Source organism: Rattus norvegicus, chromosome 14 (genome assembly GCF_036323735.1).
Source record: "Rattus norvegicus strain BN/NHsdMcwi chromosome 14, GRCr8, whole genome shotgun sequence".
NCBI lineage: Eukaryota > Metazoa > Chordata > Mammalia > Rodentia > Muridae > Rattus > Rattus norvegicus.
In genome coordinates, this window is record NC_086032.1 from 41159825 (window position 1) to 41183971 (window position 24147).

General features: G+C 43.7%; 1 protein-coding gene and 1 pseudogene across 2 annotated transcripts in view; both read right to left on the minus strand.

Moving 5' to 3' along the window:
- Nucleotides 1-360: 360 nt before the first annotated feature.
- On the minus strand, nt 361-10190 carry LOC134481843 (glyceraldehyde-3-phosphate dehydrogenase-like; annotated as a pseudogene).
- A 149-nt stretch (nt 10191-10339) lies between these two features.
- Nucleotides 10340-24147, minus strand: part of Slc30a9 (solute carrier family 30 member 9) — a 54698-nt gene continuing 40890 nt past the window's right edge. The window contains exons 11-18 of one of the 2 annotated variants that reach the window (XM_006250963.4): nt 23886-24021; nt 21297-21336; nt 20207-20278; nt 19728-19835; nt 17885-18050; nt 15818-15947; nt 13638-13751; nt 10340-11576 (exon numbers count right to left, since the gene is read on the minus strand). In XM_006250963.4, coding sequence (XP_006251025.1) covers nt 11532-11576; nt 13638-13751; nt 15818-15947; nt 17885-18050; nt 19728-19835; nt 20207-20278; nt 21297-21336; nt 23886-24021 — 811 coding nt within the window. In that variant the 3' untranslated portion in view covers nt 10340-11531. The remainder of the gene's footprint in view (nt 11577-13637; nt 13752-15817; nt 15948-17884; nt 18051-19727; nt 19836-20206; nt 20279-21296; nt 21337-23885; nt 24022-24147) is intronic. The other variant, NM_001109088.1, reaches the window with a different exon arrangement.

The window sequence follows — 24147 nt, forward strand, 5'->3', positions numbered from 1 at the left end:
CCCTCACAGGCGCTGTCCACTCTCCCACCCCTCACAGGCACTGTCCACTCTCCCACCCCTCACAGGCGCTGTCCACTCTCCCACCCCTCACAGGCGCTGTCCACTCTCCCACCCCTCACAGGCGCTGTCCACTCTCCCACCCCTCACAGGCGCTGTCTACTCTCCCGCCCCTCACAGGCACTGTCCACTCTCCCACCCCTCACAGGCGCTGTCCACTCTACCGCACCTCACAGGCGCTGTCCACTCTCCCACCCCTCACAGGCACTGTCCACTCTCCCACACCTCACAGGCACTGTCTTCTCTCCCCCAACCCTCACAGGCACTGTCTTCTCTCCCCCCCCCCCCACAGGTACTGTCTACTCTTCTGCTTTCTGCACTTATAGCTGAGGACTTGGAGCTAGGGAGCACAGGCGAGAGAGAAGGGGAAATTCTGAGTCTGGGCTACCTCACTCCTGTGACCTTTCCTGGTAGCATTCAGCCACATTCGCATTTCACGATTGTGTTTTCTTTCTAATTGAATAGTGTCCCATGGTTTAGATGGACCATGTTTTCAGCAGCAGCTATCGTGAAGACATGTCTAAATGAATGGAAGGATTACACTCGCAGATAAATGTAGTTCTCCTCCCTCCGGAAAGACATTTGTTTTTGCAATTACAGAAAACCACAACTGATGGAAACTCAGAGACTAAGAGATGGTGTGGTTCCAACTGAGAATCTCTAACGTAATTCCTGCACCTTCATTGAGGAAGAGGGGGTGGAAATACTGTAAGAGCCAGAGAACAGAAAACGTACGGAGAGATTGTGTCTCCTAGAAATGCAAAGTCTCATTAACACAGATGCCCAAGCAAGACCTGAACAACGGCGCTGCCAAGAGACACGCTAACAGGGCAGGAAGAGAGCTCATGGCCTCAAGCCTAGGACTCCAGACAAGTCAGGAGAGCTGAGAGTAGGAGAAACAATCTTCCTCAGGGAATAGACCTCCAATTGGTTACCGATACCACGTGACCAGCTCCGAGAGTATATACAGTTATGTATTTAGGACTCTGTGTGTGTGTCTGTGTGTGTGTGTCTGTGTGTCTGTGTGTGTGTGTCTGTGTGTCTGTGTGTGTGTGTGTGTCTGTGTGTCTGTGTGTGTGTGTCTGTGTGTCTGTGTGTGTCTGTGTGTCTGTGTGTCTGTGTGTCTGTGTGTGTCTGTGTGTCTGTGTGTCTGTGTGTCTGTGTGTCTGTGGCAATTAAAGAAAAATGTCATGAATCTGAATCTGAAGGAGCAAAGGAGGAATCATGAAAGAACTGGATGGAAAGGTAAATGAAAAGGGGAAATGTTGTAATTATAATTTCAAACAATACGTTATAAAAAAGGAAATCTGCCAAAAATAATCACTAGGCAGAGATTCCGCTCCCTGGTAGAGCATGTGCCTAGCATAAGCAAAGGTCTGGGTTTGACGCTTAGTGTCGCAATACTTAATGAGAGAACTACAATGTGGTTTTTGTTGTTGTTTGTTTGTTTGTCTTTGGAAAGAGATCCATCTCACTGGTGCACAGACAGGCAATCCTCCTGCCCCAGTGTCCTCACCAAGAGGATTACAGATGTGAGCTACTACACTCTACTCAACACTACAGCTTAATAGGCCTCCAGGCATAACCTACCCTTGGACCTTGGACCTGTCCGTTGTCAAGTAAACTGGTGACTGACCAGAACTGAGACAGTGCCACAGCTGTGATAGCTGAGCTGTCACTCAGCAACTGAAGAGCAGGTGGAGGTTAGACATGGGCATCCAAGTAAAGTTTCACGTCCTGAGTGGGGTGAGGCAGGGGAGTGATGTCCTCAGACAATTTGCAATGTGAAATGTCTCTGGGATTTTGCATTTAATGTTTTTGGTTATTTTAAGCAACAAAACCCCTTGAAAACAAGCCACAAGGAGAGAGGGTTACTGCATTGTCTTACTAAACTGCTTTCTTTCCAGGCTGACAAAAGTCTCTCATTAGATCTTGCTGTTTGGTAATTGTGACAAAAATACTTGAGAAACAATTTAAGTGGGGTTAGGGTTTATTCTGGCTGATGGTTTCAAAGGCTTCAGCCTGTGGTCGGCTCGATCCATTGCTTTCTGGGGTATTATGACATAGAGCATTCTGGCATGTAGGAGCAAGGTAGCTGACCTCATGGAAGACAGGAGGCAGGGTCAGAGAAGGGCCAAACAAGACACTCCCTTTAAAGGCATGGCTCTGGTGGCCTACCCCTTTAACTGGGCCCCACCTCCTAACAGCCATCTAACCTCCATGATCCAATCAACACTCAATAGCACCAACATGGCGAGGGGCATCTTTTAGAGAACAGTGGTTGGGGGCCGTTTTATATCCAAATCCTAACAGCCATGCTTCCAGAGGTGGAAAGATGGGGTCAAAGGGCATGGCTATCCTTTAGGTACTTCATATCCACTACAAAACTGTCCTCCGTCATGAATTGCGCATGCATCATCAGCATGTTAGATTGTCTTCAGACAGTTTGCCATGTGAAAATTAGTGTGAATTCATTTAAAAGATTTGATAGATCTATTTTTACACCAGATGTCTGGTGACCATCTGCAGGGTTCCCTTCTTGTGCAGTCCTGCATAGTGTGTCTTTTCTCCTCCTTCTCTCCTCTAGAGCCAACCATCAAGCATGAGATATTATTCCAGCTTGGTCAGTTACACAATACCTCATCCCCAGGGGCAGCTCTCGAGAACCTTACATTCTGGTGTGGATCAACAAAAGGAAACCATGAAGTGCCATGGCCAAACCAATCAGGGACAAGACTCAGGAGGTGGGAGAGGGAGAGGGCTTGCTGTTTGGTACGGGAAAAGCGTCACTGACGAAGCAGCAATGGAATAAACATTTGAAGCAACAAGGCAGGTGGTATAGGTGTGTGCAGACCATTTCAGGAAGTGCATGTGAGCAGAGGACACACAGGAAAAAAGCAGAAAGGAGGCCAGCCTCTGAAACATGTGTTTTTTTGTTTGTTTGTTTGTTTTTTTGATTTTTTTTTGGTGCAGCAAACTTTATTGATGATATTCAAGAGAGAAGGGAGGGCTCTCTAGGCCCCTCCTGTTATTATGGGGGTCTGGGATGAAATTGTGAGGGAGATGCTCAGTGTTGGGGCTGAGTTGGGATGGGGACTCCTCAGCAACTGAGGGCCTCTCTCTTGCTCTCAGTATCCTTGCTGGGCTGGGGTGAGTGGTCCAGGGTTTCTTACTCCTTGGAGGCCATGTAGGCCATGAGGTCCACCACCCTGTTGCTGTAGCCATATTCATTGTCATACCAGGAAATGAGCTTTACAAAGTTGTCATTGAGAGCAATGCCAGCCCCAGCATCAAAGGTGGAAGAGTGGGAGTTGCTGTTGAAGTCGCAGGAGACAATCTGGTCCTCAGTGTAGCCCAGGATGCCCTTTAGTGGGCCCTCAGACGCCTGCTTCACCACCTTCTTGATGTCATCATACTTGGCAGGTTTCTCCAGGCGGCAGGTCAGATCCACAACGGATACATTGGGGGTAGGAACATGGAAAGCCATGCCAGGGAGCTTCCCGTTCAGCTCTGGGATGACCTTGCCCACAGCCTTGGCAGCACCAGTGGATGCAGGGTGATGTTCTGGGCTGCCCCACGGCCATCACGCCACAGCTTTCCAGAGGGGCCATCCACAGTCTTCTGAGTGGCAGTGATGGCATGGACTGTAGTCATGAGCCCTTCTATGATGCCAAAGTTGTCATAGATGACCTTGGCCAGGGGGGCTAAGCAGTTGGTGATGCAGGATGCATTGCTGACAATCTTGAGGGAGTTGTCATATTTCTTGTGGTTCACACCCATCACAAACATGGGGGCATCGGCTGAAGGGGCGGAGATGATGACCCTTTTGGCCCCACCCTTCAGGTGAGCCCCAGCCGTCTCCATGGTGGTGAAGACACCAGTAGACTCCATGACATACTCAGCACCAGCATCACCCCATTTGATGTTAGCGGGATCTCGCCCCTGGAAGACGGTGATGGGCTTCCCGTTGATGACGAACTTCCCATTCTCAGCCTTGACTGTGCCGTTGAACTTGCCATGGGAAGAGTCATACGGGAACATGTAGACCATGTAGTTGAGGTTAATAAAGGGGTCATTGATGGCAACAATGTCCACTTTGCCAGATGCAGAGCCGAAGGCAGCCCTGGTAATCAGGCGCCCAATACGGCCAAATCCATTCACACCGACCTTCACCATCTTGTCTATGAGACGAGGCTGGCACTGCACAAGGAGATGCGGCTGTCTCTAGAACAGGGAGCAGCAGAGAGCCACATATGTGTTTTTAATGTTTGCTTTTTCTTTTTGCTCTGGATTGGAGAATCACTGCTCTAGTATGTTATTTATTTATTTATTTATTTATTTATTTATTTATTTATTTATTTATTGAAGATGTATTTTATGTGAGTACACTGATGCTCTCTTAGGACACACCAGAAGAGGGCATCGGATCCCATTACAGATGACTGTGAACTACCATGTGGTTGCTGGGAATTGAACTCAGAACCTCTGGAAGAGCAGTCAGTGCTCTTAACCACTGAGCCATCTCTCCAGCCCCTCAAGTATGTTTTTTTTTTTTGTTTTTTTGTTTTTTTTTTGGAGCTGGGGACCGAACCCAGGGCCTTGCGCTTCCTAGGCAAGCGCTCTACCACTGAGCTAAATCCCCAACCCCATCAAGTATGTTTTCTTAAATGAGTAATAAATGTTATGATTATAAAATTCGAGGAATTTGGCTGGCCATGCTCTTTGAGAAGCATAGGTGAATCCAGAAAAGCCAACACCTATTTATAGGAGTTGCTCAGGATGCTACTAAGTGAGCTCAGATTAGGATTCTACATCTCCCAACATTAGAGCTAGCCTGGCCATCACTGGTCTGTGATGTGCTGACAATCGCATGGCCTTAGAGGCCCCCCAAGAAAGCCAAAGGCCACAGCTACATGGTTCTTAGGCGAGATGACCAATATGCCATACCCTAGACCATCAGGAAGGAGTCTGCTCATGCAGCTGGTAATACTACCATCATACTTCCTTCTAGAAGGTTCCAAACTGGAACCTTGTATAACACACTATTCAGTAAATTTTGAGATAGGTTCTTATAGAGCACAGAAAATAGGCCAGTGAGAAGTGTCAGCAGGAGAGAACACAGCCACGCAAATCTGATGGTTGCTGGGAATTAAATCTGGGTTGGCTGGGGCACAGCTTTAACTGCTGAGTCATCTCTCCAGCCATCTCTCCAGAATGTTTTACATTCTTTTTTTTTTCCCCCCACCCCCGGAGCTGGGGACCGAACCCAGGACCTTGCGCTTGCTAGGCAAGCGCTCTACCACTGAGCTAAATCCCCAACCCCCAAAAAAATGTTTTAAAAGGAACTCAGATCTATCCAAGTGATTCCTTGTTCTTCAAGTGCTTGCAGTGGTAAGACGACCAACCCCTTAATGCTCCACAGACCTCAACCTGACCATCAGAGCTCCAGGAGGGTCTGAGAGTCCATTTCTTTTGAATAGAATTTATTGGAGCAGATGACAGCATTCGTCCAGAACAGCAGCATTTCACTATGCTGAGAGTTCCTCCAGGTACAGACTAATTTACACAACATTCAAGAGCTCATTTCTTAGAAACAGAAAACTCCTTTTGAGTTACCTGGGCACACTGACTTCCAGTTTTCACCTGTGAAAGCTTTTTGGCGATGCTTGGGTGGGCATTGAGTAAACTGACACAAACCCTCAGAGTCACATAAATTACCAGTCTGGGCAGGAATTTTTGAGAGCTCAGGAACAGTTCTTAGGACCCATCTGTCCCTGAATGTTTAGACTGAACCAGAGGTGGGAGTTCAAATGTTTCATTTTCTAAATGACAAATTTACTTGTACAAAATAACACTAGTTGGTGTCCTTAAATGGTCCTCAAGCTAATTAGTTATAGCAATACAATTTTGTCAGAGCCAAGCCAGGCTTGGAGATGGCTCTGTGGATAAAGTACTTGCTGGCCTTGCAAGTGAGGACCAGAGTTCCAATTCCCAGTGTCCACGTAAAAGCTGTACAGGCCGGAAGAACACCTGTAACCCCAACACTCAGGGATCCCTGGGACAAGCTGAAAGGCTAGACTAGCCATTGTTGGTGAGCTCTGAGTTTAGTAAGAGACTCAGTAAATAGAGAGCAACTAAAGTCACCCAATGTCATTTAGAGGCCACTGTGCTGCACACGTTTTGCATGTGCACCTACACACATACATTCGCATACCACATATCCAGACACACGGGGGAAGAGTGTAGTGGCTTGAGTGAGAATGGCTCCCATAGGCTCATATGTTTGCATCCTTAGTCCCCAGTTGGTGAACTATTTAAGACAGAATAGGATTCGAAGGTGTGGCCTTGTTGCAGGGAGTATGTCACAAGGGGTGGGTTTTGCAGTTTCAAAAGCCCACACCAGGCCCAGGAGCTCTCTGCCTGTGGAGTGGGATATGAAGTTTGCAGCTACTGCCCCTGCACCGTGCTTCCTCCCCCTGCTCCCCCGTGATCATGGACTAACCTCTCAAACTGTAAGCACCACTATCACTTTCTTTTATAAGAGCTGCCTTGGTCGTGCTGTCTCTTCACATAGAGAAATCCCAACTAAGACAAAAAGCTACAATTTCTTCCTCAGGTTAGGTTCTACTCCGTTGTGTGCCACAGACAGCAGACAGTAGAGAGATTAGGGTGACGTCACCGCGATGGAGACATACGAAGGGACTGCCTGTGCCAAGAGAAGTGCTCTGTGTCTGCACCACACTAGCCAGTGATCACAGCGGCAGCAGGGCACATAAAACCATGCCCAATGCAGTCGGAGTTCACCTAAACAATGTCCTGCTACTGGGAGCTACCATAGAACACAGCATAATCCTCTGGGAAACGGGGTGACTCTCAGTTAACGCAAAATGGGGAACTGGTTGAGGGTTCTTCATTTTTGAATTCTAATTTTTCTTTTGAAGGGCTTTGTTTTCATGTGTATGAAACGTCCGTGTGCACGATGCGCCCAGAGGCCAGGGGGAGCCAAAGCTCCTGGAACTGAGGCTACAGATGGCTGTGAGCAGCTCGACGATGTAGCTGACGTAGCTGATGTGCAGTGAGTGCTTTTAAGAAACTGAGCCTCTGCAGCCTTGCTGAGTACTCTTTAAGGACAAGCGCTCGCTGGTATACGGTATTTTACAGCCCTTGTAGAACAAAGGAAGGAAGTCCATGTGCGAACACATATTTGAGGTCCTCCCAGGCCAAGCCAAATACTTGTAATATCAGTTGTTCCTAGGTGGAAAATGTTTGGGCTGGGAGAGTGTTCCCTACAAATGCCACGACAGTCATTGTACTCTAGCAAACGTAAAATATGTCCTAGCCATATGCTAATAATTACTATTTAATGTTGTGAGACCAAGAGAACAGTTATAAGAAGGATCATGAATGACAGATTGTTAGAAGGTGTGACTATCATTTTTAGGGTAAAATGAGACATCACGTATTTTAGCTCTTTAACATGTTAAGAAAAAAAGGATACATGTTCAAAAGCCATTCATTTATTTGGGGGGGGGGGGAATCCCAATTAAGAGGTGGGTTGCTCTTACTTACCTGTCACATTATGGCAAAGTAAATCCGGAGAGGCTGGGACTCTTTTAATCTGTCAGTTAAATCAGACAGACAAAACACAATGAAATAGAGATGAAAATTTCCTTTTCCCATAAAACCAAGTCTAGGAATGAAATTTAAAAATTGCACGTATAAAAGAGTCAAACGAATCTTCAATATATATGCTTTCCAAAGTTCCATCTCGGAGGCAGGATGTGGGACTCGGGGCCAACAATCTCTGAATGAACGCTGTACCTTCAATTCTTCGCTTCACTGACTTCTGACAGTTTGGCAAATTGGGGGTCATCACATCTGAGAGAAATGTCAGCAAGGCTTCACAAATGTGATCTGAGAGGATAGTACAGACTCCAGATGCCCATGCCACTCTCTGAAGCGTCTCTGTAGGCCATGATACTTTTAGCAAAAGCATCACCCAGCTACAAAATATCAAAGCGGCACTGAAAAGCTGTGCACCCCAAACTCTTGGGGTAATTGGGGATATTTGAGTATGGGGGAGGGGAAACGGGGATTGGGATTAACCTTAGGAAACTGATTCTAATTCAGGGGTTCCTTAGCATTCACAATGGAGACAATGGAGACTCCTGGCCACCAAGACATTCTACTTAGTAAAGATTTCTTGGGCTGCCAAGATGGCCCACAGGGTAAAAGTGCTTGCCCCACGAACCTGATAACCTGAGTTCCACTCCCTGGAATCCATGTAAAAGTGACCGGCGGCTCAGGTCCGTAATCCCAGCCTACTCCTGGGCCACCAGTGAGGCAGGACAGCTTGCATATGTAGCAATTGTGCTGTAGCCAACACGAGGTGTAGCCTCACCTGCATGAGCTCACTGTCACTATTGAACGCTGGGAAGCCAAGAAAACATTTATATGTAGGATAATGAATGGCAAATCCTGTCAGAAGGTATGAATATAATTTTTAGTATTACAGTGCTTCAGAAACGAGGGGGAAACAGAGAACCAACTCCTGCAAGGCTGTGCTCGGATTTCCATGCTGGAATGCGTATGCACTGGGCGCACACACGCACACACATACACACACACATACACACACATACACACACACATACACACACACACACACACACACACACAGACACACACACACACACACACACACCATCAATCGATAAGTTAATTGCTCTTTTGGTTTTGGTTTTTCCAGACAGGGTTTCCTTGTGTAGCCCTGGCTATCCTCGAACTCAGAGATCCACCTACCTCTGCCTCCCAAGTGCGGGATTAATGGCGTGCTGGAAGATTATACTTTTTTAAAAAAGAAATTTAAAACTTGGATAATTTATGCATCTTTCTTAAAAACTAAGGTCTTGTTTTCTAAATTCTTATTTTTGTTTTTCTTTAATTAAATATTTACCTAAGTCTTGCTTTGGTTCATAGCATTTAAACACACAAATGTGTGTGTCAGTGACGGACTCAGGTCATCTGGCTTAGCAGCAAGTGAGTCCTTTTATCTAATCCATCTCATTGGTTCTGGTTTTAAAATTGTAATTTGGCTTTAGTTCAGAGGAAAAAAATGGGGTCATCCATTTCCTGTCTTCACACACACTTCCAGACATGCTGCATCCTTTTATGCCAAATTTATATGAAGCCTCCTAAACTACTAGAACAAGAAAGACATATTTTCAAGTTATTATTTAAGGTTATATGCTTAACCCAAATCAGATTCAAAAATTAAAAGAAATGTGAGGAACTGGTCTTTCTGTATATGTATGCACATATGCACTTAAGTCATATGAGTAGAGTGTACAAATATGTATGGGGAGGGGGTCAAAGGTCAATCTTGGTCCTTGCAGTCCACCTTGAGACAGTCACTCTGCTGATCACCTCTGACCTCTGTGCACATCAAGCCCACCTGTCTTTGAGCTTCTAGGACACTCTGTGCCTGCCTCCCACTTCACAAGAGTACTGGAACTGCAGACCTGTGGAAGCACACCCAGAATTACACAAGCTCTGAAGAATTCAGCTCAAGCCTTTTGTGCCTCACAGGCAAGCACTTCTTTAGGTCCTAAAAAAAATATGCTATTTGGAATAACTTCTGGATATCTGCTTTGAGGATTTAATTAGCATTATCCAATTTTTTGAAAAATTCAAAAGAGTTTTACTAAGTTCATTGGACACAGCCAGCTCTTTCCCATATGCCAGTGGCAGGGAGTGAATACTAAGCATGGAAGACCAGGCGGAACCGGAAAGCAAGAAGTCAGGTCAGTAGTTATTAGGCAGTGAGGGATGCGAACCTGGAAGAACAGGGAAGCAAGCTCTAGGTTACTTGCGTGCGCTGGGGAGCTGCTGCTGGCTGTGGGTCAAGCCCCAGCTTTCCACATGCTAGGCGGGTGCTTCAGCAATTTTATTCCTTAAAAAAGTTAAATTTCATCACATATATGGGGGGGAGGAGGGCATACCACACCACACGAGTGGAATAGGCAGTTTTCTGTACCCACATGTGGGTCCTAGAAATCAAATTCAGGTTGGACGGCTTGGTAGCCAGCACTCTTACCTAACAAGCTATCCGGCTGGCCCGTTTCCTCTATGTAGTGAGTTGCAGGCCAGCCTGACCTCCACAGAGAGGCCCTGCTCCACCAGAACTAAGGTAAGAATAACAAGCAGGCTCCCTATGGCTGCACACACAGATGCTCACTATTTTCCACCAAGTGTCATTTCTGATGAAAACTACCGCTACAAATCCTTTAATCAGAGATTTATTTTTTGTTTCCACATTACAGTTTTCTATAGTACACAAACTTCCATCTCAGAAAGTCTGGAGCCCCTGAGCTCACAGGGGTGCGAGGGCTGTTCGTCCACTACTCTCCCCAACAGGGCAGCTGCCACTCCCACACAGCTCATGAGCTGTCTGGGCAGACAGCTGCAGCTTTCACCGAGTCTCTAGTTACTGACTGAGACTCAACATCTCAGTCACCAGAGAGCTATCTGCTTCTATAACGTGTTACAGCCAATATGCTATGCTAACCGCCCACTTGAACTACAAGCCATCAGGTGCACTGTTGGCTCTGTGAGCACACAAAACCACTACACACGTTTCAGTCTAAGCGATTTACTGCTCTCTCAAAGCAAAAGGTATCCCATAGTTCAGATTTACACAAGTAGTGCCTTCTCTTAAATAAATTAAAAACAAAACGTTATCCTGCCTATAAAATTATAAATATTTCTAGTCCATTTTACAGAATGTTAAAACATTTACAATGCATTATTTCCCAGTAAATAAACACAATGGCACCGAAGCCAGTTTAAAAAAAGTCAGACATTTAGGATTATGTCTGTAATGTTACAAAAATTAAACCAAATAAGGAAAAAGGTAAAAGAGAGAGAAGGAATTTTACAAAATGGCAACTACTAGGATCTGGAAGATGCAGAAATGTCTTCATTCCATTCAGTAACTGGGCTGCTTCTGGAATGGACCTCCGCAGATAATGAAGTCAGAGAGTGCCCCTCTCAGTGTTCAGGTCAAAAACCAACTGGGCAGGAAGGACGGCCTTCAAAACAGTGACTGTTTAAAATCCACACAGTGAGGTTTAGCCAGAATACTCAAGATCAGAACTTGCATGGACCAATCTTTTTAGTTGTAACCTAGATTTCAAGTCCAGGGACACGTTGTACCATGTTAAGAAAGAAAACATGATTTCATGATTCAACTCGGACTGGCTAAAATGAGACTGTGGGTCACCTAAGCAGCCAATGTCCCTACAGAAGCACAAAGACATGATTAGAAGAGAGGAGTCTGAGTTCTGTGGTCTGGTCAACTGCTCAGCACAGGAAAGACATCCCATCCATCTGGAAAGGTTCAGCTTCTGGACGGCACTGGCCCCTGCAGTGGGAAGGAAGACGTCGCCACGGCCCATGTGACTCACTCCTCCTATCTATAAGATCTCAAGATCCACGTGCCGAACTTCAGGGTTTCGTTTCTGGAAAGAAAAATATTTTCACATTATTCATAGCTAAACAAAACCTTCCCTCCTATTTCTACCCCCCATCCTTTCTGATAACTGGAATGGAGCGACTACAAGAAACTACGCTAACTACAAGAAAGGGATCGATGTGAATATACTATAAAAGACGCAGCAGGCAGCCCTGCCTCCGAATGCTTACGTATTAACACAAGCACACTTTACAGTTCTCACGTATGTCAAGCACCGAAGCACCAAAAATCCTAATGTCCCTTTTCATGGTGAAAAGAAAGTCACTGCAAAACAGTACCAATCCAAACGAACATGTTTCTAGCACTGCTTCATATAGTTTGGTAGTCCACATGGTCTAGGGCAAGTCTGTGCCAAAGACGAGTGGAGAGTGGGCTGGAGAGATGGCTCAGCGGTTAAGAGCACTGGCTGCTCTTCCAGAGGTCCTGAGTTCAATTCCCAGCAACCACATGGTGGCTCACAACCATCTGCAATGGGATCTGATGCCCTCTTCTGACCTGCAGGTGTACATGCAGACAGAGCCCTCACACATAAAGTAAATAAATCTCTTTGAAGAAAAAAAGTGGATTAAGTTTTTAAAATAAGTTTGTCCTTAGCCCCCCCCCCCACAACTAAAATATAACTGGTAGTGAAGTGCCAACTGTAATCACACCAATGTTCACTGCAATTCCTAGGCTTGACCTGGACAAGTGCTTGTCTGAGTAGCTTACATTAAACTTAACAGTGTGCTTGTTGTTGTTGTGTTTCTGTTTGTTCGAGACCCAGTCTTTCTACGTAACCTTGGCTGTCCCAGAATCACTACATAGACTAGGCTGAGATCTATCTGCGTCTGCTGGGATTAAAGGCCCACATCATATAATCAACTATTTGAATGTTCTTTCCAATGAAATGATATTTAAAAACAAACAAATTTAAGCTGTTTTTTTTTTAGATTCAGGTTGGCCAGAGGAGACAGTGGAATAATACTCATTTCTTATTCTTTAATCAAAACTATCAAAAGCATTACAGATTGGACAGAGACATCTAAGGGGATCCAGCTTTCTTTAAGCCAGCTACAGCTTCTAATACTTCCCATTTTCTAAAAAAAAAAAAACCCATCAAGTAAGTGACTAGAGAGAGCTTAGTGTTAAGAGCACTTCACTTGTTCTTACAGGGAACCCAGGTTCAGTTCCAAGAAGCCACATAGTAGCTCACAACTGTGTACCAAGTACCAGAGGATCTGATGGCCTCTTCTGGCCACTGCAGATACTGTCCCTATATGGTACACAAAAACACACACATACATGCAGGCAAATCACCATCACATAAAGTGAAGATAATTCCTTTTTCTTTTAATATATGAAGCAATACTACTAGTAACGAGCTAATAAAGTGGACTTACGTCCAACAAAACAGGAAGCACAGAGTAATGTACGGGCATGTTTAACTTCTCTAATTCTTTGACTAACATCTGACAGTTTTTTTAAGAATTTTTATTTTATCTTATTTTTCTTTCCTTCCTCTCCTCTACTTCCTCCTCCTCCTCTTCCCTAATGCCCTGTGTGTGTGTGTGAGAGAGAAAGAAAGAAAGAGAGAGAGAGAGAGACAGACAGACAGACAGAGAGAGAGAGAGAGACAGAGAGAGAGAGAGAGAGAGAGAGAGAGAGAGAGAGAGAGAGAGAGAGGGGAAGGGAGGGCATTGGTTATTTCTCTGTGTTGCTCTGGCTGTCCTGGAAATCACTCTGTAGACCAACTAGGCTGGCCTCTCCCTCCTAAGTGCTTGGATTAAAGGCTTGCAACACCACCATCCTGCATTAAAATATTTTCTACTTAAAGACAAAGTACTTTTTACTATCTTAGAGGCCAATAGGAAGAACAGTGATAAGAATTCAAGAGGTTCAAACCATATTCTCCACTTTCCTGGCTGAGCTCATTATGAATCCCTGTGAAACTGTCATGGGGTAAAGAGAGTACACACGTGTACATCTGACGGACTGAGAATGGTGTCTACATGGAATCAGCACTCCAAAAACAGTTAGCAGAGAAAATTTCTTGACAAAAAGATCTTACTTTCAGCTCTTTCTCAAGCCTGTCTACTTCAGCTCCTAGAGTATCAATAATATTTTCTCCATGTTTAAGCATAAAGGCTTCTAATTGTTCAGGAGTTTTCACTTCTTCGATCTCCTATAAAGAAAACAAAAGCAGAAAAATAGAATTTTAAAGTTATAGCGGTATATGCGAAATTTGTAGCACCATTAATCCTAATAAAAAAGAAAATCAGGTCAAGGCTCTGAATCCCGTTTCTAAACAACTCAGAAGAATGCTAGGCAGGGTGAGCACTGCAAGCTAACGGTAAGGCAGACCTTCACCACGAATGGCTAGGTCAGTGATCTTCCATGACGATACAAACAGCTAACCTATGCTTCAGTCTAGGAAGTAAACAACTCAAACCAGAGTAAAAGATTTTATTTTTTGCATGAGATAAATGGCATAGAAGAGCTGGATATAGTCCCAGGGATCTCAGCTTTGGAGTAAAGACAGAGGAGGCAGCACTCAAGGTCTCTGGGTGCAGTGGGCATGCCTAGGGGCTCTCTGAGTTAGTGGCCATCCTGATCTACATAGCTAGTCCCAGGCCAGCCAGCCTGACATAGTGAGACTTGTGAGACTACACAGTGAATCTTGACAAACCAAATGATGCAATACAAAGTGCTGTCCTGAATGTGGGAGAGGAATAGACAGACTTTGGAAGTTAATCTGTGGTTATCTGAGGAAGTGGAAGAGTGAGCACTTGGCAGTCTTTATCTTTTGTAAGTTTAGCTATCCAGACCATATCCTTCCCACCCTAAGGAGGCTTTCACACATTAGCTATCCAGACCATATCCTTCCCACCCACCCTAAGGAGGCTTGCACACATGACCTAGACACGTGTAAGAAACACACCCGCATCACTCAGTCCCAGCACACACCCCAGGCACGGTGGTACAGCAGAAGCTTCAGGAGTTCAGTTACCCTGAGGTACACGTGAGTTCAAGGCCACCCTAGGCTACAACAGACCACATCTCAAACAAAGAAACAAACTACAATGAAGCCAAAACACCAAGCCTTTGACTTTTAAATTAAGAACACTCAATGTATGCAAATATTTTTTAAAAAAAGGATTTGGAAAATCAGAAATAAGGTCCCTGGTATTTTCTGTAAGGATACTCAACCTTCATAGCAAATGTTAAGATCTGACAAAACCAAATAGCAACATTTCTTCTGTTATTGCTGGCTTCTATAAATTATTTCTTAAATTACAGCATTTCACTTTTATCTTTGATAAAAGGTCCATAGGTTGCTAAACCACACACACACACACACACACACACACACACACACACACACACACACACGCACACATTCTGAAGGTGTCGATCTTCTGAAGCTGGAGTTACAGACAGTGTGCGCTGCCATGCAGATTCTACCTGGAATTGAACCTGGGTCCTCTGGAAGAGTAGATAGTGCTCATAACTACCGAGCTTCCTCTCCAGTCACATTTTTTTCATATAAAAAAAAATGTACTTATGATAAAGTTGAATTGATTAATTAGGCATAAAAGATTAACACTAATAATACAACTGTATAATACACCTGTAATGGGAGTTTTGTGAGCACTGCTGCTCCCCCCAACCAGCTCAGCTTGGGCAGCACATACAGACTGGATATGCTAGGGGAAGAGATAATTCACGGCCTGGGAACAAACAACTGTTTAGAAAGGCAATTTAAAGTTTACGCTTATTTCTGGAATTTTCTACTTACTGTTTTTTGATTCTGGTAACTCAATCCATAGAAAACAAAACAGTGAAGTGGGTGGGTGCAGGGTTGTAGTCTTAATAAGAAAGCATGGACGTTCTTATTACGTCTAGAAGAGTCAAAGATCAGATTCATGTGACTTCGTGTGTATGGTTCTGAAATCTTAGACAGGCTAATCAGTCTGTTGTCTAAGTCTGCCTGTATGTTAGGATATAAATGTTATTTCGTCACCAGGCAAGACTGTTGAGAGTAAATTACACAACACATGTAACAAGCATTAACAACTCAATGACTCGGGTTTGTCCATCTCTGCTGACTCTCTATAAATATGAAGTTCTCTATCCGCCTTGGGATTGGGAACTAAGACGTTCATAGCTGAAGTGACTGTAAGACCATAAAGACAAAAGGAGACTTTAAAGCTATGCACTACTAAAGAGGATGATAAATGCCAAACTTACTTGCATCATTTGGTCAAAATCTTGCTTTTCCAAATATGATCTTGTAACAACACGTCCATCAAAATCAACTTCTGCCTTAAATCTGACTTTCCCTAATCCCAGGTCTGTGGCTTTGACATCATGGATTGCCCTGTGAAGAATGACAAACAGTGCATGGAAGTCTAAGTGCAGCAAACCTATCCTTCCACAGTAGAGAACCCAGCTTCCCCTGGAGTGCAGCAAAAAGTTGCTGCTGAGCTCATCACCTTCTCAGGCAGGTTGTATGTTTTGGTTTCTGTGTGCATACCATTCAAAAGTGTAAGCATAATAAATACTGTTTTTATAATTACATATATATATGTGACGTATAAAACTTGTATTACTAATCCTAAAGTGTTTTTCTTTTTTTTTTTTTTTTTTTATTTTATTTATATGAGTACACCAGAAGAGGGCATCGGATCTCTTTACAGATGGTTGTGAGCCACCATGTGGTTGCTGGGAATTGAACTCAGGAACTCTGGAAGAGTAGTCAGGTGCTCTTAACCTCTGAGCCACCTCTCCAGCCCCTAAAGTGTTTTTCTAAAATATTATCACGTTAATCTTATAAACCTTCCCATAATATACCCACTTACCAATTTCCCAACATTTATAAAACCAGAACTTTGGTTGATACCAGTTGTTTTGAGTGTGCGAATAACTTTCCTTCCTACCACGCTTCCTCTGCGGTGCTGAGGCTCAAACCAGGGCGGATGCACAGCTGCACCACAGTGCGCTAGCAGCTCCTGTGCGGGTTGCCAAGCAGGGCCTTCACACAGTCCACAGCTATGCTTAGAGTGAAACTGATCCACAGGACTAATGAGGGCAATGGTGACCAAGCACACGCTCAGCGCCACACAGAGCACAGACTCTAAGGCAGCTGCTAACGGAAGTGATTTTCTCAGGATTACTCAGCTAGTGCAAGGCAGACCAGGGCTGCCACACTGCATTCCATTCCACCTCATGCCTAGGAGCTGACTGCACCTCTCTGCCTCCCAGAGGCAGAGCTCTACTGCTCTGCTTTCCTCCAACCCTAGTTCCCATGGAATAACTGAGGAAGCTTCTATCTGCGATCAGTCCAATTTACATCCTTTATAGACTACATCAGAAATAAAGCCAGGGTCCTAAAAACAGAGTTGTGCTAGAATGCCACCTTAAGAAAGACTGCTATCAGAACAATGGGTTCTAATTCCTGAATGATCTCGAGCAACTGAGTGCAGGATTCCTGATCCACACAAAGAAGCTTTATCAACTCTCTGAGACGACTCCGTGGCTATAAAGTTACAGGACACGCAGGTTAAAAATAAAGTCTGGGTTGGGGATTTAGCTCAGTGGTAAGACGCTTGCCTAGCAAGTGCAAAGCCCTGGGTTCGGTCCTCAGTAAGTAAAAAAATAAAGTCTGTCTGGCTTGGCAAGGCGCTATCTCATTTACTCATGCGTTTGCACTGTGTCCTCACCAAGTGCTGCGATGTGTCTTCCTTTGCTCAATCCTTGGGCAGTGGCTAATTCTGTTCTAATGTAGCTGTTCCTTATGTCCTTCTAACTGCAGACAGAAAGCTCTGCTGGACTGGGAACTTTCCTACTTTCAGAACTGTGAGCTAAATAAACCTTTTTTCTTTAGAAATTCCCTGCTCTCTGGTATCCTGTTATAGCAACAGAAACAGTCTAAAACCAGACCAGAGAACAAACTAAAGACCTTCCTATTTTAAAGTTTGAGCAGATAATCCTGTTTATTAGTTTTTTATCACTGTAGGCAGTATTTGCCTGAATCAAAGGTAACAACTTGAAGATGAAAGATTTATTTTGGCCACAGTTTGGAAGCTTTAGAAAGGCAAGTGCACTCAAGCACATCTATCTTCATTACAGCGTCTAGGACTGATCCATGAGGCAGACAGACTGAGAACTTGTATGTGAGGGAACCTTTATAAGTTTCCTACATATACATTCTTCCCTTGTGGAACAGTTCACCGTGTGTGTGTGTGTGTGTGTGTGTGTGTGTGTGTGTGTGTGTGTGTGTGTGTGACCCAAAGGACATCGTGAGTCAGGGCTGACCTTACTGATGGGTCGCTCTCCAGAAGTTCGGTAAGCCGCTGTACTTGCTCTGGTTGGATGGATCGTCCTAGGAGTGCTTCTATGTTGGTAGAGATGAGGAATGCCGAGACCACACCTAGTAAGGTGCCTACACCCAAGGAACCCAGGCTGTCATACAATGGATTGCCTACAAGAATCCCAGAAGAAACCAAAATAGTTCCCATTACTTCAGTGAGCCTTAGAGAGCAAACAACAAAGACATTTGAAATTCATTCCTGGTTCCTTTAGTTACTTCTTTTAATGACTGCTAATACTTTTCCTATTCTACAAAACAAAGTTAGCTGGGGCATGATGGTGTTTGAGGTCTTTAACCCCAGCACTTAGGGGAAGAGATAGGTAGAGCTCTGCAAGCCTGAGGCAGCTGAGCCTCCATTGGAAGCTCTAGGCTAGCCAGGACTACACAGTGAAATATTGCCTCAAGAAAGTTTTCTTAGAAAACCAAACCGAGCCACTTTAGTGTCTGCATGTGTGCTCATGCATGCACACCGCAGTGTCTGTATGGAGCTCAGGAGACTATTGAGGGGACCTGGTTCTTTATTCTACTGCACAGGTCCTAGGGAATGAACTCAGGTCATCAGCCTTGGCCTAAGTGTCCTAAGCTGCTGAGATATCTCAGTAGCCCTATTGCCTTTTAAAACACAAACTGCAGCATAGCCTTTGATCCTGTACTTGGGAGGCGAGGCAGACCTGTGTCTTCTGAGTTCTAGGTCACCCTGGTCCTGAGAGCCAGGAACCCCTTCTCCAGAGAAAGAGAACTGCTCAGTAACAATTATGACGAACAGCAGGGTAAAGGTCAGCCAGGTCATCAACTGGGACTTCTGAACACTGCTTCAGGTCACAGTCAGCAGTGGAGAACGCTGCCCCAGCTCACCTACACTCTAACTAAGACCCTTGGGGACTCTGACATCACAAGCTGAATCAACTCAAATGGCTCTCATTTTAAAAAACAAAATGAACTTTCTGTTCCAATTTACCTTTTGGTTCTCAACAGACTTACTCAGCTATCAAAATGAGCAGGAAAGGACCTGAAGAAAATTAATGCCTATGAACTTATTAATACCTGGTGCCAGGAGCAGGAAGACAGGTGACTAAGAGCTCCAATCCGTACATATTTATTAAAGTCTCCACACTAGATTAATGACCTGTGACATTAGCTAGTAAATAGCAGCCATACTGTCATAGGCAAGGGGCTTAGAGTTCAGAGGGACCACAGCTCTGACTCACCACTACCATGGCTTACAACACTTCTCATCTGGACATATGAACACTAACTCAGAAAAATCTGCATACTTTTACTGACCAAATATCTTACCACTAAACTTTAAAGTTAGATTAGGAAATTAATCTTCATACCCATCCATTACAGCATTCCTTAGTCACCTGCCCAGCCTGCCTGCGGACCCCTCCTTCCTGACGAACAGCGCCTTCCCTTTGCTTTCCAGTCACGCGTTCTACCACCTTCTCTTCCCCCTTCCTTCTTAATAGCTCTTCCTCTCAGGTAATTTTTTTTTCTATTTTCAACATCACACACACACACACACACACACACACACACACACACACACCCACCCACCCACCCACCCACCCACCCACCCACCCCTAGATTCTGTGGATGAAAGAAAATAGGTAGTATTTGCCTGAATCAGGCTAAACATGATGATATCCAGTTCCATACAAATAAATAAAAAATTAATATGGAATTAATGTATAATAATCTTAAATTATTCAGTGATAAGACCAACTTCCCATATATCAGAGAATTAGGTAGTAGAAGAAAGCCATGTGTAGTTGCAGATCTGTTTACCTGTTATGGAGGTAAGGCCCATGCAGGTAGCTGCTATCATCACTCCTAGGACAGCCGCAGTGTCCTCCAATAGAATAACATTTGTACTCGGATCACGACTCTCCATGACTTAATCATTGGGGCAACAGACAAGAAAGAAGACTTCAGAAAACGTAATTTGACCCAATAGACGTCATTTCAATAAGTACCCATCAGCACAAGAATGTATGAAAGACCATAGTTTTAAAACCCTATTTTTTAATCTTAAGTGCTAATAACTTATACAATCTTTCCAAATTATATAGGCATATGCAGAAATGTAACAGCTCACCTAAGTCCAGAGAGAAAACATTCCTATGCTCAAAATTCTCTAACAGAGCTGATCTGTCTTATGAGAAGACAGTGAGGTGTGCTTTGTCCCTTCTGTTAGCAACAAAGCAACAGCACTACATATTTTAAGCAGATAAAAAGAAGTAAGTATCTGGTTCTGAACTACATACCATACTTATAAAATGATGTCCCATTCGCTTGAGCGCTCCTGCGAAGTTCATTTATGGCAACGAGAAGTGTTGCTGAAAGAAAAGCATCCTATCAGCAAGGAAGAAATCTCATGTCTCCAAACTTTAAAGATAAATAAGCATTAGCAGCATCATAGTTAGTGACAAGGAAGGCTCGGATTACCAGTCACCACCACTTCAAATGAACCGTTATAACAAAATGGATCTCCTATTTCAACATTATACTGGACACCCATAATTACTACAGCAATAGCCTTTGTCACCTGAGAGGCCACTGCTGAGCAGACGCCCACTAGGCACAGTCACTTGACCCCTGGAGATCTATCAATTAAGGAAAATCACATAAATATGTATAATTACAACCTGCCAATAAGAAATTATATTTAGTTTTTAAAGTGGATGAGGAACTGACTTAGGGGGTTCGGATCTCAGCCCATTCTGCGAACATAAGCCCAGCTCTGAGGGATCTTGCGCCCTTTTCTGCCTCTGCATGCATGCTCACGGGTGCAGGACCCACTGATAAACATGCACACGCTCACTCACAGACATCTACATAGGTAGGTGTACAGTACATAAGTAAATAGATGTCTTTCAAAGACAATGAAGGAAATACCAAGTATAGTAAATGATAATCTTTTAAGGATAAAGAACATTAAATTAGGCAGTTTATGTTGATATTAGAAAATATGTTACAAAATTGTTGAAGATGTATTTCAGAATTTTTTTCTTTTTTTGTCCTTTCAAGACAGGGTTTCTCATTGTAGCCTTGGCTGCAGAAATTATTATACTGATTAATTGTGCTTCAGATTAATACTGCTAAATACCAATTTAAAAAATCAGTGCCATTATGCCTTTATATTTCCAATGGTCTTGGCAATACAGATACAGTCTAACTCCCCTTGCCCTCATCCATTACAGCAACCACAGAACATTACCAGACTTTACTAGAAAAGCAGACGGAGCTTAGGTTCCTAACTCCACAGTACAAATTAAGAGAATGTGGCAAGCAGTAACGAACGTCTTGTTGAATATGTATTGCTAGACTGAAAATCAATATTTGTGACATACATACCTCCTTCAGACACCAAAGATCCTGCTAAAATACAATATGCCTGGAAGACAAGCATTACAACAAATAATGGACCAAGTATTTCACAAAAGCATGACAGTGCTCATATGTAAATTTGCAATATCTAGTAGAACTGAAATAGAAGCTCTAAATCAAGCTAGACACTAAGGATCTTGTTGGGAAACAGGAGACAATAAAATATGGACCCAAGCCAGGTACAGTCACTCACACCTTAAATCCCAGCACTTGGGAGGCAGAGGCAGGCGGACCTCTGAGTTCAAGACCAGTCTGGTCTACAGAGTGGTTTCCAAGGCAACTAGGGCTACAGAGAAACCTTGTCTCAAAACCTCCCTACTCCGAAAAATTTTTTTTAATTAAACAAAAATAAAAGAAAAAAATTTCTAATAAAAAGAAAAGTGCCCCAAGTCAAGGACCCTGAAGCAAAACCTATTAAGCAAGTTTACAGTCCTCTGAGTCCATTAGCTAACGAAGTGCCTCCTTCCATGGGGTCCTACTCATGTATCCAAAGACAAGACAGATGAACACTTCAGCACAACTGCAATTACAGTTACTCTCTAATTCCAAAACTGCTCTGCCCGTCAAATGATGCTGTTCAATTTAGATATTGCTAGGACAACAAGATGCTGTGCTTATTAAAGGGCTAATAACAAGTTCAGAACAGTAGAGGCAAGTCTTGTCCCTTTGATTACACTAAATGTTAAAAAAAATGGTTATGGTTAAAAACAAAGTAGGAGAGCTGGAGAGATGGCTCAGTGGTTAAGAGCACTGACTGCTCTTCCAGAGGTCCTGAGTTCAAATCCCAATGACCACATGGTGGCTCACAACCATCTGTAATGGGATCTGATGCTGTCTTCTGGTGTGTCTGAAGACAGCTACAGTGTACTCATATAGGAAAAATAAATAAATCTCAAAAAAAAAAAAAAAAAAGGCCAGACATGGTGGTATCTGCCTGTAATCCCAGCACAGGGAGTGCGGGAGAACAAGAAGGCTGGAATTCAAAGGTTCAAGGCCAGTCTGGGTGTCAAAGCAAACCAAACAACAACGAAACAAAATAAGACTAGTTTTTTTTTTTTTTTTCCCCAGAACTGAGGACCGAACCCAGGGCTTAAGCGCTCTACCACTGAGCTAAATACCCAACCCCAAAATAAGACTAGTTTAACGGACTTGTTATTACATAAATATGTAATAGAATGTTAAAATAAGACTGCTTATATACTATTCTAGAATTCAAAAGTTCTAAGTTCACTCTCATTCTAGAATGTTCGAACAGCAGAATAAAGTATTTAATCTGTTGGGGCTTTCAGAAGGAGGTAGGGGTCTCTTTCTGACCATCAGACCACAAACTGACATTACACCTAGCCATAATAAAGACAAATTGGAGAGTAAGGAGGCCGAAGGTGAATGTTTCTGTGATCAATGTGTTGAGTTGCTGAGATTGCTCAATGGGCTGAATAAGTCCACCCAAGAGTTTGGCGAGTATGGCAAACTGTATCTGACATAACCTGCAGGCAAGGGTACTGAGGGTGGCTGAAAAGAGAAAAAACCACAGTGCCCCACAGAAAGTAAAATGTCTCGCACACAGGTCTTAGCATAGGGACCTGAGCTGGAGTCTTCTGAAATGCCTAAGAAGTATTTCTGCCACATGCCTGAAATTATCCCGTGACACAGAAGCTGAGGGGACAGCATATGACCTGTCTGTGTGGCCCCAAGGAGTCTAACCAAGGCAAACAGCGTGTCCATGAAAGACAGGCAGTGTTCAAGGATCTGCAAAGGCCAGTGAGCACACTGTGAGTGTTTGTCTTTCCCTGCCCAGTTAAACTGTTCCGGCACAGCCGAGATCAGAAGAGCCCTGGTATGACAAAACTGAATGTGACCATCTTCCTTTTCCCATTCCCCAGTGCGGACCTTCCTGATGGAGACCTCAGAGGAAAAACAAAAACAAAAAGCAAACAAAAACTCTGTTTCATTTTGCTTTACCATTAAATGTAGTCACTTATGACAAGTGACTGGAAATTGTAATTACTAATATAATACTACTCTTGAACTGGAAGTGCATGGAGTTCTTTTTGTTTTTCAAAAGCATCTCTAGAAAAGTCTGTAAAACTGCCTAAGCTTTTAATTAAAAAGGATGTGCTTAATAAAAAATCCTATGGAGAGCCTCCTGCTTAACATCACCAAATTAAGGGCTAGAGAGAGGGTTCAGCAGTTAGATGGGCTGCTCTATCAGAGGCCCTGGGTTTGTTCCCAACACCCACGAGGCAGCTCAAAGCTGCTGGAACCCCAGTCCCAGGAGAGCCAGCATCCTCTATGCCTCTGCCTGTGCCAGTCATGCATGTGGTGTAGACACACATGCAGGCAAAACGACCATACACGTGAAATAAGTAAAACTTGTCTAAAATCACCCAATTATGTGGATTCAGAGATCATAAACACTCGTGTGTAAAACAAAACCACAACTAACTAAATTGTGTGACACAGCGAAGAGGCAAATTCTGTCTTCTAATACACTATGGCAAAGGTTTCCACTAAGTCACAGGATTCCAAAGTGAGAGTGGGGGAAAGGAGGATCACCCATAGAAGGGATTCCATTGGTTGAGGATGAAGCAATCCCATGATTCCATGATACCAAGAGAGTCCTGCGCCCATCATGAAAATACCAACACCACTAATCAATGAAGAAATATAGCGCATATTTGAAAAGCCATACCTGAAAGATAAAAAGATCATATAGTTTGCAAAAATGAATACTAACTTTCAAATCCTTTAATAAGTCAATCTAATAACATTTTTAGACAATAAATTGGTATAGTTTTATATATTAAATACTATTTAA